Raw genomic sequence first — 12892 nt, 5'->3', positions numbered from 1 at the left:
GTCTTCCAGTGCTTATACTCCGCCTGCGTGGTCTGGCCCATAAGCACCATCCCAACCTGCAGATTGTCTTCCGTCAGCTCATCCCGGTCCTCGGCCGGCCCGTCATGCATCAGTATCTCACTCCTCCCGGAGCCCAGGTTGAAGTACTCGAACTCCTCGTTGACGACGTGCTCACCTTCCTCCATACGTGCAGCTCGCGCGTTCGAAAGAGCCTCCGATATCCCTCGGCTCACGGGATAGAAGCCCTCGCTTCGATGGTGCGGATGGTACTCTGGTATGGCTGGAAACTGAGTCGTCGGGTAGACACGTCGGCCCAACCACCGACTCAGTAGTCTGGATGCGGCTGAAGCATCCATACCATTGCTGCCCTGGAATTCTCTTCTCGTGCGGTCCTGCTGGATTTCTTCGAGCCGCGCCCACGTCCGCTGCTGTACCGCTTCCTCAATCGCAAACCTAATCTCAGCTTCAGTCATCTCTTCGCTCCCATTCACATCCCCGTTTCCATTTCCATTCACATAGCCATTGCTGTAGCCATTGCCGTTGCCATTACCATTTCCATAACCATTCCCATTGCCATTTCCATTGCCGTTGCCATTGCCGTTGCCATTCCGGTTCATATTCCCCTGCCCAAGTGCAACACCGCCATCATATTCATCATCTTCGTTTTCAGGGCTAGATCGAATTAACTCTCGCCGTATATCCGGTGGTATAACAAGCGGTGATACCGGCCTTCTCGCAAACTCAGTCCTCGAAAAAGCCATCCCATTAGGCTGCATACCATCATACACCGGCTGCGGTATAGACTCTATTCCATTTGACGCCGGAAGCTGTGGCTGCAGCTGTTGTTGTCCTTCAACCGATGTCTCCTGAATATTAGGCTGCTCCTCTTCTTCTTCATGGTGTTGTCGTTGCTGCAGATCCTCAAGCGGTTCATTCATTGCCTCTTGTATTCTCATCTCAAGCAACTGCTGCTGCTGTGTTTGCATTGATTCCATCTGTTCCTGCAACGCCTCTACTTCCCGGACCTGGCTCTGATGCACTGCCAGCTCCACCCTTCGACTCTCCGGTTCCGGCTGGCCCTCTCGAGTCCCTCCTATCATCTGCAGCTCCCTCGTACGCAAAGTCACCTGCACCCGGTCAAGACGTTCTTGATGACTTGCAATCTCTTGCCGTTGAGCCAGCTCTTCCTCCATTGCTTCCCGCGCATGCTGCTGGCGAAGTAGATCTTGTTGCTGCTCCTGAAGTAGTGCTTGTACCCTCTGGGAATGTGCTATATGGGGCCGTACCGTGGGAGCCGGTAGGTGATGTAGATGCATTAGCTGGGGCGGTATCGTCTCCGCCGGTGCTGGCACAGGCGCCGGTACCGGTGGTAATTCTGGTTGACTCTCTTGTTGTGCCAGGATGTCCGTGAGCTCCTGTTGAATCACCTGCTCACGTACCAGTTGTTCACCGACTTGTGCCTGAGGCTGTCCGGGTGTAACTACCCGTGCTTCTATCTCAACCCGGGCTTCGAATTGGGGTTCTGGGTTGACAACAGGTTGTACCAGCAACGGCCCGGAATTCAACTCTCCCAGTGGCTGTTGTTCCAGTCTTTGCTCTAGCTCTGGTCTTGCATGTCGCCCCCGCCCCTGTCCTTGTCCTCGTCCTCGTGGGCGACGTCGCCCCGTTTCTCGGGCTCGATTAGCTTCAGGTCGTTGTTCAGCAGCTGGGCCTCGCTCTACTCCTCTCCCTCGTGTCAGAATTACTTCCGGGAGCTGCTCTCTAGCTTGTCCACGTCCAGCTCCGGATCCAGGTGCTGCTCTCCGACCGCGCCCTCGCCTTCTTCCTCGCCCTCGTCTCGATCGGCTTGCTTCACCTGATTCTCTTGCTTCATCCTTAACCTGTGGTGCAGCAGGCTGTGCCTCAGGCCGTTCCGCCTGCTCAACCTGTGGGACTGGCTCTAGCTGTTCAGCCTGCCATTCCTCTGCCGTTGCAGCTGCTTCTTGCTCTTCTTCCGGGCTAACCCCTTGCCTCTGTTCAACCGGTTGTTGCATTGCCGGGCCAACTTGCTGTCCATCTTGACCCGTTTGTACTTCTTGCGCTTTTTCCACTAGCCCTTGTTCAGCTTGCTCTTGTTGGGCCTCCTCAACGTTCGATTCATCCGGGTCAGCCCGTTCAGTCTGTTCTGCCTCTAGGGTATACGGGCGTGATGAACGCAATACACGCTGAAGTCGCCTCGCTGCAGACGAAGCATGACCATGTGGATCTGCATATGGTGCTGTACCCCTTCTTGAATCCCCTGCTTCACCCGGCCCAGTTTTTCGTCCGTTGTACGCATGTGGTCTCATCTTGCGCTCGTCGCTGTACCCTCTTCAGCCTCTCTTCCCACCTCAAGCACTTTTTCTTGAGCACCTCTGCGTATAATCGTGTCCGGCGGCTGCTCCCCCGGCTGAAGAGACCTGCTCAAATTCGCCTTCATAGGTTTGCGCTGTAGAAACTGCGACTAAATCAACGTCGTATACAAGAGGAAAGTATGATGGATCCTGCCAAGGCGGGAGATAATCCCGAGAAAAAGCTTGGCACTTTTGTTTTGACCTGGTGGCTAACGGCCCAAGTTCAACTAACTCCTCAAGGCAATAGGCAGACTTCAACACCAATCTTCGGAGGGAAAATCAATTGATAATTGATAATCATAGAAATGTTCCTGCCGCTGCCGGCATGAGATATTATTTTCCATTAAGTATCATTAGACTGAACGGTAAGAGTCGATTCACAACGCTGTTCAGGGCTGTTCTGTATCCAGAGCGGACAGCAAGTATAGGCCTAGGTTGACGCCTTTAAGCGCCCTATACTTGACTTCTTGCAGCTCAAAGGAGCTGCCTTGACTTCAATGGTATTATTCTTAGCAGTGGTATAAAAGCCATAAAGCTGTCATCGCGGTTATTGGAAACCCACATAAAGCAACGTCACCACTAGAAAAAATAACATCGAGCTCCATGTCGCAATGGATCAATTGTACAATATCTCAGCAACTAATCCGTATTCATGCTTATAAGACTGTAAATTGGCATTCCGCAAATTCTGCTTGATATTTTGCCAGAGTAAAATTGGAGGAATTAAAGTTTTCTATTTCTTTACCTTACTTAAATAAGTAAAGCCTATATTAATCATCATTGTATCATCACGTGATGGCTCGGTTAACTAGTTAGGTACCTAAACTAGTTAACTAGCGGATGGGTATCAACATAGAACCGGAGGTCAGATTACATTATAAGCACTTTCGACGAACTTCGTGACAAGCTCGCAGCATCACAGGCATTTTTGTTAATATTGCAACCCTTTACCCTTACGCAGAATATACCACTGCCCCTGCCTGATCTTCCTCTGCTGATCTCACTGAAATGCAGACATACATACTAGGCAATTGCCGAGTTGTCAAGCCAGCAGAGTGGGACCTCGATTGGTGGATCATGCCATTACATATCCTTTCTAGGGGGGAAATCAACTCAATTTTACAGGATTAGCCTATGCAGTAATACCCTAGCAAATTCAGAATCAAGCTTCCCCTCTGCAGCAGTTCAGCCTGGCAGCCCCAACCAAAAGGCTGGCTTTCCGTCAAACGTGTTCACCAGCATGATGCGTTTCGAAATATCAGGGCAGCATTATCCATATCCATTACCCCAGTCCATATGACGTGGAGTGTTGTGCTATGTTGATGGTGGATCTGGGATGGAGAGCCTAGCAGAATCTCCGCTGGGCCGTAATGCTTGTTCGAAGTTGCACGTTTTTGACGAAGCGGCTGGAGCACACCACTTTGATGTGTTGTGGTTGGCCAATCTGCTTATGCAGACATTTTCGTACATACATGCGTACACAATATCTAATCAAAAGGTTCAGCCAGCCGGGCCGGACATGATCCTATCTTATATCCGATATCCGGAGGTTTAAAATGCCTAACTATATTACTAATATTAAGGACCAACACCTATCGACTTCTTATATTCTCGCTTCTTAGCTTCATGCATCCTTTATTGGAATGTCGCCGAGGAGCATGAGTTGAAGGAAGATAAAACTTAATGTCCGCCAAAACTAGAGCTGATGGTTCCAGGCCTATATTCAGTGGATGGATACATAACGGCATCCACAGCGGGTGGTCTGGAAAATCCGCCGCGCACTACCGTCCTTAAGTCAGAAATGTGGGCTCTAAAGCAAGGAAAACAACCAAGCTTAGCTTGCTCGCCTACTGGAAAATCCAACAACCTTGTCCGAATTTCGGTGTGTATCCTCTTGGATCAAGCAATGTTTAATTCAGGGGGGATTCATGTTTGAGCTGCATTTGCCTATCAATCGATCCCCAGGTTGATCAATGTCTCAAAATAGTATTATGCAGATGACACAATGATCTACCCGCTATTCCTCACTTTATTTTTACGTCCCTTAATCTAGGACTCGAGAGGATACACACATATGTATACCTGTTACCTCTGACATGGATAAGACGGGCAGCATGACAAAATGACGGACAATGATAAGAGGGCTGATCTATGGATGCCCCTCGTCGTAATCCCATGGATAACCTTCGCATCATCATCAACTTTAACAATACCAAGTAGGAGAAGCGGTACCCCGAGACTGCCGGCCAGCTCTAAGGATCGTCAGCTACCTGTTTTCGGCCGTCTCTAACAGAATGGGGGTAGCATTGGGATAGCCGGGCGGTGAAATCGAATCAGTGGTGGGGAGAATTGGTGGTTGCTAGCTTTTTTTCGTATACTCTCTACACGGGATATTCGTCTTATATACCCTGACACATATACATGGCCAAGATATATAAATGCCGCTCGACATCATCATAAAGGAAGGCGAGTCGTTCTCTCCATCATCATCATCATCATAATTACTATCAGCCTTGGAACATTCATACCAAGCCGGATATTGGCATAGAGTGATCCCATATACATTTTTCGTTTTCAAAATGCCTCTCATCCTTGACTCTACATCCCCCAACCCAGATATCCAGTCTTCAGTCATGGCAAAAGACTATAAACCGTTACTTCCTGCTATAGTTGTTCTCAACAGGCGATATCTGATCACCGGCAATAGCGCTGCTGCCAAGGTGGGAGCAGCTGCGTTCGCTGCCTCGGTCGTCCAGGCATTCGTGGAGAAAGGAATCTTCCTGGGAATGATTCTGTATCAGAGGGACGAGGATATCGTGGATCCCTACATCTCCAGTGAGGCCTTTAGCTCAATTTCTACTGTGACAGTATCTTTCAATTTCCACATGGATCCAAGCAAGGTCGCAAATGCCCTTCTCAGCTGCATCAGAATCCTCAAGGCTACCAACCCAATGGAAGGGACCCCTATGCTATACTATCAGACCGATACTCTGATGGAGTACCATCCTCGTCACATCCCTTCATGTGTCACGCACCACGGCCCCTTTTTTGGGAGCTTTGCAAGCATTTTCTCCAAGGAGGCTGCAGCGCTGGCTTTTGGAAGCATGGAAAAGGCAGAGCACCTGGAACGGCAACAAGACAAGGGAATCGAAATAATCAAGAGCCGAGAGAATGCATTCGTCCTCCAACATTCGCAGCTTCAAGGCAATTTCCTTGCCTCCAGGGGCGTCACCGCCTTACGTGAGCTTTGCCCGCCGATCGAGCTTCTGACTGAAACGGAAGAAACCAAAGACGAGCTCCCCGAAAACATTACTGAGTGGTTTAACTTCGATGGGGTTGTGATGTTCACGGCAGTTGCCCGCCTCGATTACTTTAAAAATATAGATCTGCTTGTTGACGCGGCAATCCTCCTTTGTGCTCGGGGTATCCCTCTCAGGGTCTTTGTGGCTGGGGGAGAGCAGCCAGATAGCATGGAGCACAGGGCACTCATGGACAAGGTTCCACCCCAGTACCAGCATCTGTTCCTGCTGGTCCCCAAGGTCTCGAGATCTGCCTTGTACAGTCTATTCGCTGTTGCACGACACACCGGCATCTTCATCTGTCCATCCCGCTACGAGACTCTTGGTATCACCCCACTGGAGGCAGCTCTCAACGGCGTTACTACCGTTATCTCAAACTCTAGCGTTGTAGAAGCCTCTCGGTTCTACCCAGAAGAATTCCGATTCAGCCCAAACCCAGAAGACCTCTCAAACCTAATTGTTCAGCTTTCGGGGCCGCGGGGCACGTTGGCTAACTCGGGAGACCTGATCCGTCTTCATGTTGGAAAGTCTATCCAGGGCAGCAAATTCCGTTCTGACCTTCTTGACGCATGGTCGGATTTCTCAGTGCAGTACCTCAGTACACTAGTCAACTATGTGCCAGCGGTACAGCCGCCGCTCTGTTTGGAGACAGCGCCACAGGAGTTTGGGAGTGGCATGAAGGGGCAAACACGGGTGGTTGCATGAGCAGGAAGAGCAGGGTCCAGAGCTGCAAAAAAGGCTGAAGAAAGGTATAATTTAGATCAGAGTGGATATGCCATGGAGACAGGATGATTTCTTTTTCTGGTTCTTTTCCATTTTCTTTTTCTTTTGGTTGTTTTCTTCTTTATTCCAGACCTTATCTTAGTTCGTGTCCTTCGCTTCCCTATTTTTACCTGTCATGGCTTCCGAGAAGCAGACAAGCTACTCATTGATGGAAGGCTTTTGTTGTTCTGGAGCGTTGATATACGAATTCCACTTTTCTCATTAAATTTTTATATAGGTAGGTATTGGAACTCTAGAATTCTTTCGGGACGTCGGCTTAAGGTAATCACGTGAATTACAACTTTGCTGGCCAGTTGCCTCTTTGGTCTTCTTCCCTGTCTGCAGGCTCGTCGTACTTCTGCAACGTTATCAGAAATAAAATAAAAAAGCGATGACGAGACATCAGCGGCCACGATGGGGCTCTGCTAACAGATCTGGAATGGTACATGGCTAACTTGAGTCATGCGGTGGGCTCGGCAACTACCATAATCTTAACCGAGCTCTATACAGAGTATGGATTCTCGCCCAGAGTATCTCTCCCGAACCCGGTCAGTACATATGGATGTAATATTACATGGCATGCGGACGAATGTTGATACACAGGCAGGCTGATAGTAGACCCTTTCTAGTGGGTCACAAGGGAAGCGGGCCCTTCCTCTCTTCCGCGCCAGGAACGGATGTCCTTTGCGAACCCGCGCCCCACGCCACGCCTTGGCCCTTACACTCTGGCATATGCGATAAAAGGGTCCATCAGGATAGGCCTGACTGGGGGAGCGACGGTTCTCTGCATCCCCGAAACATCGCCTGGCTTCATTCAACTCATACAGCAACGCCGGATTGGTCCGCCTAAGAGGATCATCACCCTTGCGCTTGGCGATCTTCTTATCTTGACTCCAATTTTTTGACCCCATAAACCTGGGACCCTATTCGGTATTTGGTCTCCAAGTTAGACTGCCGACCTCTACTTGTAGCGAATTGTGGACGCAGCCATCGGTTTTAGCTTGCTACTTGCCCTTCCTTTCCGTTACAACGAAGACGGAACCATCCAAAATACCTCAGGGTGAGACGTATGGTCCTACGTGGCCTTGTCGCTACCGACGGTATATAAGTTCTAGCCTTAGTAGCTAGAGAGCATGACATCGGAGCACAATCTCATTCGGTCATCGAGGTAGACTCTATCTCGGTCTTCCTTTTCGTCTGCAATACGTTCTCTTCAACGGTTTGAAAAAGTTATATAAATAAGGCAAAAAGCATGACGCAAGCACAGGAAAGTCTTGCACGCTTCCAAGCTCGCCGCGAAGAAGCACTTTCCAAAGTGGACGTTGATCTATCCCGAATCCCAGAGAAGTTGTCCGGGAATGTGACAGACATACCAAGACAGTGTCTCTCGCAGGAAGATATTGGCATTACTGAATCATCCGCTCAGTCGCTGCTCGCTTCTCTTGCACAGGGAACCCTCACTGCAACCGCAGTTACCAAGGCTTTTCTCCGCCGAGCGGTCGTTGCACAGAAACTGGTGAGTTGGAGTAGTCGGCTAATCAGAAGTGTAGCAGAAATAAAGGCAAACAAGAACCATCCTGACCTATGTCATCTAGGTCAACTGTGTTCATGAACTCCTACCAGAGCGAGCGCTTGCACGGGCGAAAGAACTGGACGAATATTTTGCAAAGCACAAGAAGCCAATTGGCCCCCTCCATGGTCTTCCCGTCAGTGTGAAGGCTCATATGGGCGTCAAGGGATGCGACACCAGCTCCGGCTTTGTTGCTTGGGCAGGACGCCCATCTCCCGATGATGCCGAGCTTCTCAAGATTCTGATTGCAGCTGGAGCAGTCGAATACGTGAGAACAACGGAACCGCAAGCACTGGTGGGTGCATATCCCATAGAACCCCCACCACATTGTATTTTCTATTTTCAACTTCTACGATCTAATCCTGCATTCGATATTACTTAGTTGATGTTGGAGACAAAAAGCAATGTCACCGGCGAGACAGTGAATCCCCACAGCATTGCTCTGACCCCTGGTGGTTCGTCCGGTGGTGAATCTGCTCTGCAGGCACTTTACGGCAGCCCACTCGGTATTGGCACAGACATGGGTAAGTCTGCTACTTATGAGCGACTGAAGTCCGCTCCGTCCTTGGCAATAACCAGTTAGTTCGGCTCCAGCGCTCACATCTATGTAATATATAGGAGGCAGTATCCGCTCGCCAGCATCAAACTGCGGCTTATACGGGTTCAAACCCACCACGCACCGAATCCCTCTTACCGGATGGACTGCCTACAACATCGGCGTGGAGACAATCTGGGGAACGGCCGGCCCACTATGCCCAACATTTGAAGGCATCAACCTGATGATGAAAGTTATCCTTGACGCTGAGCCTTGGCGCAAAGACCCAAGCCTGCATCAGATGCGCTGGCGAGAACATGCCCAGTGTATTAACCCGAAAGGAGAAAAGAAGTTCAGAGTCGGCGTTATGTGGGACGACGGTATTGTAAAGCCTCTCCCACCGGTAACTAGAGCCCTGCATGAAGTTGTGGCGAAGCTCCAGTTAGTCCCCGGTGTCGAGGTGGTTGAATGGAAACCATTCCACCACGATGATGCAATGGAGATCCTCGTAAGTAGCCTATCCAGATCTCATACATCCCGACTTTTTCATCCGGAGAACTGACAATGTTTCGATTGCTCCGACTTATAGGCAGGCCTCTACTCTCCTGATGGTGGTAAATCATACGAAGCCCTTCTCCAGGAGGGTGGAGAATCTGCTCTCCAGCTTGCAAACTGGGTTGCGAAAGAGAGCCCTGCCGTCAAAGCCCACGATCTCCCTGCTCTATGGAATTTATTGAAGAGACGCGAGGCATACCGCTTCAATTACTTGACCGGTACGTCTGCGTATAAACTACATACCTACATACCCGAACATCCCGAACCTGATTCCACATCTCATCCTTACTCTTTCTCTGCATATCTTGATGTCGAACTAACCTATTATTAACCTTATCTCAAATATATAGAATGGAACAAGCTCGAACCTGACATGGACGTGATTCTATGCCCCGCCCACCCCAATGTTGCGCCTGTTCTCTCCACATCTCGGTACTGGGGTTATACATCGATCTGGAATATCCTTGATTACCCAGCCATTGTATTCCCAGTTACGAGAATCAATGCACAACTGGACATCAAGGAGACAGGATATACGCCTAGAAATGATGACGACGCTTTGTATCAAGATAACTATGACCCTGTGGTCCAAGCCTCGGCTCCTGTCTGTCTTCAACTAGTTGGTAAGAAGATGCAGGACGAGATGGTTGTGCAGGCAATGAAGGAAATCAAGGATGCTATCGGTCTGCCCTTCGTCAATTGCCTGAATGGATGATATTCCCCCCCTTCCCCCTTTTTTTGTTGTCTATATGGAACTGTCTCGGGTTTTATGCAAGGAGGCCGTTTTCCATTTTACTACTGATTCGTGGCTACATTTTGAAAGGGACTCAAAACATTATGCAAACCCCAAAAGAAAAAAAAAGACGATAACCCTACCAATGCTATTTTCTGTGGCAACCCAATTTTTTCCCGTTCCCTTTAACTATCAATACCAGGGTACAAACAAACGAATCTAATAATACTCCCTCCTATTCCTGACTTCATCCTGTCTACTGCGCAGTATGAGGACGGTGAATATCCATATCGACGCTGAAACGCTATGGCTCGTTCACAGCTTCTGGAGTAGCTTGTACACTTGAGCTTCGTGCGCGTGGAGTTTCCTTTTTACCAGGCACGTCAAGGCTAGAATCACAACTCTTCCTGAGCTTCAGTCCAGTCTGCCTCTCGCAGGTTTCGGCGCCGGAGACTTGAAAGGGATGCGGGTGATTTGTTGAATTCGCCTGGTTCACAAATGTTGGGATCAGTGAGTTAGCGGCTGCCACACCAAGTTCCGGGTGCTCTTCTACATCTGCTCGTGCTCTCGAGTTCCGAAAATACGCAACCACCCCCTTGAGCCATGATACAACTCGTCTAGACATTGGTTCAGCTGGTGATGGGCTGACGAAGGTTGAACTCGAGTCGACAAACCGCTTTGTCGGAAGGACCTCGGACGCTGTATTTTGCGAATTTTGTGCTTTCTCCTTTAATCTGCGGATTATAACCAGTGTGAATCCAGTAGTGGAAATGGAGATCAGTATAGCGAAGAGGATATAGAAGATATCCCACTCCTTCTTAGACTTATCAGCGCAGTGCTCGTCAATTAGCCTCTCGTCTCTGCGTGGAAAACACATCCTGCACATCTGGGCCAGTGTGGGCTTCAGCTTGATGCCTGGCTTGGTCACACAAGTCGCAGCAAGATCACCGGATGGGCATGCAAGCTCACGACAGGTCAACGGTCTAGTAGCAGTCTGAGTCGGTCGAGCTTTGCCTGTGGCAGTTGGCTGGAGACTTCCGGTCTGTCTGGGATCCGTGTTGTCCCCGGGCTTGACGAGATTAAACCGAGACTTTTGATCGTCTCGACGCTCATTTTGGGTTTCCGTCGACGACTTGCTGGCAGAAGGGTTTGACTGTCTGTACCAGCGTATGAGGGTGAAAATCGCCTGTCTGCAGGATCTCATCTTTGATCCACTGATTTGAACGAGATCACTTGGTGGTATTTCCGGTGAATAAGGGACAAGCTCTTCAACGCACGTCTCAAGATCCGCCAGCAGTCGCTCAAGGGTGACTCCGTTCATTGTGTCTTTGTAGCTAGTGGTCTCTGCGCTTCTCACATTATCGGTAATGCCTGGCTGCTGAGCGGGCGGAGCACCCAGTGTGATGGTGTCTTCAGAGGCAGATCGGCCAGTAATAGACTCCTTGACAGTTGTATGCACACCAAGGTGTCTTAGAGGAATCGACCAAGCCGTCACTTGGACGAGAAGGCATATCAAGCACACCATGCGCCGGACCGAATACCACATCTTGCTGTCTTCACGTCATGTACAGTGGACAGTCGCTCTCTTGCCATGTTCTCCCTCCCCCTCTTCTTCTGCCCTCTTCTTGTTTTGCATCTTTAACCAGTCAACTGCTCGTAACTTGCTGAAGGCGCGGCCCTGCAGTCATGCCTCCCTTCAAGCAACCGCAGGTGCATAACTTAGGACCCAGGATCAATATCAGCGGCTATTAAGCGAAACCAGCAGCAAGGATGAGGGAAAACACCACGTGTAGAACGAACTAGTTAAAAAAAATATATATATATATACTCCGTAGGTTTAGTTTATGTGCATTATTTACTTATCTTCCGTAGAGTAAATAATGATAGCTTTGCTCCTTTCGACCCTCCGTTCGATAAAGGGGTGGAAAAAGGAGAACTCCCTCGGAAAGGCAGATACGAGCCATCCGCTGGACCTCAGGGTGAAACGTCCCCTGTCGCGCATTTCAAACACGCAAGCCAGTCATCGCTTGCATCTTCCTTCTCGTCCGCAGGCAGGATATACAGAGTATATATACAAAACTCATGGAAGGCCCAGGTCGTGTGCCATTGACGACTATCCTGTAGTTATCTCTAGACGGCGAGATTGAGCCACGCAACGAGGACCGAGTACTCCGTAGACCGCGTAAGAGGAGCACCCAAGAGGACCAAGGATGCGAGGCATGCAGGCCAATATTGAATAACTCAGGGGACCGCAAGCCTGGCCAGCCTGGCTTCTTTTTCCATTCGAGATCGCACATATAACCAAGCTGGTCAATACTTTAGTTATATATACAGCGGCTGACGCTGTTCCCTGCGTCTCGCTGTCCTCGTCGTTTCACCTTTTACAAAGCGGACCGTGTCTAGAGCCTCGCGCGCTCTTCCGTCTGTTTCATCTCATCTTACTCGGGTCTCCCCCTTCGAGGGCCTGCTGCGTGTGCGCCGCCGTTGCTGGCTGCTGGTCGCTGGTCGTGAGTTAGCTTAGCGTAGCTTTTTTTTTTCCCTTGCGGTCAAACTTCGCCCGGCTCTTCCATCATCGATCGCATCGTCAAATCGCCCGCCAACCAACGCACAACCGCCACAAGCACCTCACGGTCTACACCAACCGACGTCCCACGGCAAGAGAAGAGACACGAGCAGCAGGACAACACCCACGACTTCGCCGCTAAGCAAAGAGATGAGCGCCTTCGTGGTGAGTACCAAGCGCCCAGCCCGGTGTGATCCTTGCTGTGCGCCCCGTCTGACCTTGTGCTCGCAGAACAAGCCACCTTCGCATCCTCCCCTCTAAAGACCCGACCCGACCATCCCATCGACCACTTACCACTTCATCCCGAGCGTCTCGAATCTGCCGGCTCTCCTCCAGCCTGCTCGACTCGACCACTCAGCAAAATCCCCCCCCCCCACGCGGAGGGTGAGCTTTACACTACTGCTACTGTGAGGGCCTTCCCCGTGATGCTGCCTGGTTCTGTGAGTGCGCATGGGGGTCGCCGCTTGAAGAAGCAATGAATAGATGGCTGCTGCTGATATACC

The 12892-nt window shown here is 50.2% G+C and overlaps 4 protein-coding genes across 5 annotated transcripts in view; 2 read left to right on the top strand and 2 right to left on the bottom strand.

The window, feature by feature from the left end:
* The window catches only part of TERG_07999 (uncharacterized protein), a gene marked incomplete at its 3' end in the record, with an annotated part of 2730 nt that extends 336 nt beyond the window's left edge, over positions 1 to 2394 (bottom strand). The window contains exon 1 of the mRNA XM_047748864.1: positions 19 to 2394. Coding sequence (XP_047604855.1) covers positions 19 to 2327 — 2309 coding nt within the window. The 5' untranslated portion in view covers positions 2328 to 2394. The remainder of the gene's footprint in view (positions 1 to 18) is intronic.
* Positions 2395 to 2421: 27 nt separating this feature from the next.
* TERG_07998 (uncharacterized protein) lies at positions 2422 to 6647 on the top strand. Its single transcript, XM_047748863.1, has one exon. It carries the CDS (start codon positions 4952 to 4954, stop codon positions 6374 to 6376), a length of 1425 nt encoding a protein of 474 aa, XP_047604854.1. The 5' UTR covers positions 2422 to 4951; the 3' UTR covers positions 6377 to 6647.
* A 1038-nt stretch (positions 6648 to 7685) lies between these two features.
* Positions 7686 to 11929, top strand: TERG_07997 (uncharacterized protein; the record flags this gene model as incomplete). Of its 2 annotated transcripts, XM_003231650.2 has the most annotated exons (6): positions 7686 to 7949; positions 8029 to 8298; positions 8386 to 8527; positions 8622 to 9046; positions 9128 to 9311; positions 9444 to 11929. In XM_003231650.2, the coding sequence occupies 6 exons, from the start codon at positions 7686 to 7688 to the stop codon at positions 9806 to 9808; spliced, it is 1650 nt and encodes a 549-aa protein (XP_003231698.1). In that variant the 3' UTR covers positions 9809 to 11929. The 2 variants fall into 2 exon arrangements, with proteins under 2 accessions (XP_003231698.1, XP_047607444.1); XM_047750527.1 differs by lacking the exon at positions 9444 to 11929 and having other exon boundaries at positions 8622 to 9358.
* TERG_07996 (uncharacterized protein) lies at positions 10131 to 11372 on the bottom strand (the record flags this gene model as incomplete). The annotated part of the gene is made up of 1 exon (XM_003231649.1): positions 10131 to 11372. The coding sequence occupies one exon, from the start codon at positions 11370 to 11372 to the stop codon at positions 10131 to 10133; it is 1242 nt and encodes a 413-aa protein (XP_003231697.1).
* Positions 11930 to 12892: the final 963 nt, after the last annotated feature.

This window comes from Trichophyton rubrum (genome assembly GCF_000151425.1).
Source record: "Trichophyton rubrum CBS 118892 genomic scaffold supercont2.11, whole genome shotgun sequence".
NCBI lineage: Eukaryota > Fungi > Ascomycota > Eurotiomycetes > Onygenales > Arthrodermataceae > Trichophyton > Trichophyton rubrum.
Note: the sequence above shows the minus strand (reverse complement) of the source record. Positions and strands in the feature narration are given on the sequence as shown.

What these genes read in the sequence shown, in the direction of transcription:
- TERG_07998 (XM_047748863.1), top strand. Translation starts at nt 4,952, where the DNA reads ATGCCTCTCATCCTTGACTCTACATCCCCCAACCCAGATATCCAGTCT.